We start from the raw sequence: 1,409 nt of genomic DNA, 5'->3' as shown, positions 1-1,409 counted from the left end.
GGGAAAAAAGTACATGTTGCATAACTGCTACAGGTTTTATTAACTTAAATCACCAGACAGGTGTCCCTCAGATAGTCAAGCTCATTTTTAATCTCTTGACATGTCCCTCTGTCACCACTTTCATGAAGAAAAGAGGTTCACTCTTTCACTCTGTGCCCAGATTTTCTATGACCTGGATGCTTCCTTCAATATAAAAATTAACATATGAGTAACAGAAAATGCCAGTGTAATGACAAAGGTTCATTTCTATCTTTGACTAACAATTCTATCTGTGTTACGTAGGTGACACCTATCTATGTAGAGCTCTGTCTGAAGATGCAGTCTGTATAATCTCTGAGGATCTCACACGGCAAACAACCGCTGTGAAAACACCTAGAGCATTTCACAAGTATTCTTATACAAAGATCTTAAAATACTTACTTTATAAACGTGAAGATTATTATTCGTACTGGTGGGGAAACTGAGTCACAGCTGACCTAAGAGCCATGGCCATGGCTGCACAGAGGGTTGCTAGCAGAACGGAGGCAGCAGCTCCCGAATCCCGTGAACCCTTCGCCCGGACTTAAAAAGTGAAGCTCCTTTCAGCTTCCACCTCTCCCACCCATCTGAACACCAGACAGGAGACAGTCTGCACCTCACCGAGTCATTCCCTTCCCTTCTCCGCTGACCAGAGGGCTGTTCCTCACCGTGCCCACCCCAGCCTGCCAGTCCCCATCCCCGGATACCCACCTGCTTGTAGGCGTCCAGGAGGAAGCTGTTCCAGACGCAGCGCAGCCCCTCCGAGGTCAGCATCCTTCGCCACTCACCGCGCCCGGACTTGGACCGGCTCAGGAACAGCACCATGTGCTTCAGAAGGATCACCGAGTCATACAGCGCAAGGAAGAGGCAATTGGAGAAAAAGACCGGCAAAATCTGAAGCGTGATCAGCAAATCCACGCTTAGCAGACCCATCTTCCTTGCTGCTGCTGCTTCTCTTCAGCCGGATGCCTTCAGCTCCCTTTTTTACCCTGTACCCTCATTTAAGAAAGTAAAGTAAAAATCATTTCAAAAGCCTCGTTACCCTCTCTCTCAGCCTCTCCCTTTAAAATGAGCAGAGATAGTTAAACATGAGCAGGCTGGTTAAAACCGTAACTGCATGATACTCATTTAACAGGGAGCTGCTTATTTTTCAGAAACTAAGATGTTAACAAAAATTCTTCCCTTAACCAGGAGACCTGATTTTGTTGAAGAGAGAGGCAGCTGTGTTTCCAGTTCCCTGCAGTTACAAAATTTAAGCTGAGATTGTTAATTGTTAACTTTCTTGCACTATCCCATTGTTTCTCAGCTATTTAAGCGCTGAACAGACCTCTCATTTCTGTGTCAGGAAAGCTAGCTACCAGGTGCAACAATACTTTTTTTTAGAAAGGTTT

At 45.5% G+C, this 1,409-nt stretch overlaps 1 protein-coding gene across 1 annotated transcript; it reads right to left on the bottom strand.

Annotated features, from left to right (window-relative positions):
* Positions 1-729: 729 nt before the first annotated feature.
* Positions 730-951, bottom strand: LOC104532676 (type II iodothyronine deiodinase; the record flags this gene model as incomplete). Its single annotated transcript, XM_029087465.1, has 1 exon — positions 730-951. A coding segment is annotated over exon 1 (222 nt), but the record flags the coding sequence as incomplete, so codon positions are not given.
* Positions 952-1,409: the final 458 nt, after the last annotated feature.

Source organism: Antrostomus carolinensis, unplaced genomic scaffold, assembly GCF_000700745.2.
Source record: "Antrostomus carolinensis isolate BGI_N321 unplaced genomic scaffold, ASM70074v2 scaffold26301, whole genome shotgun sequence".
Taxonomy (NCBI): domain Eukaryota; kingdom Metazoa; phylum Chordata; class Aves; order Caprimulgiformes; family Caprimulgidae; genus Antrostomus; species Antrostomus carolinensis.
The sequence above is the reverse complement of the archived record's forward strand: the minus strand, read 5'-3'. Positions and strand labels throughout refer to the sequence as shown.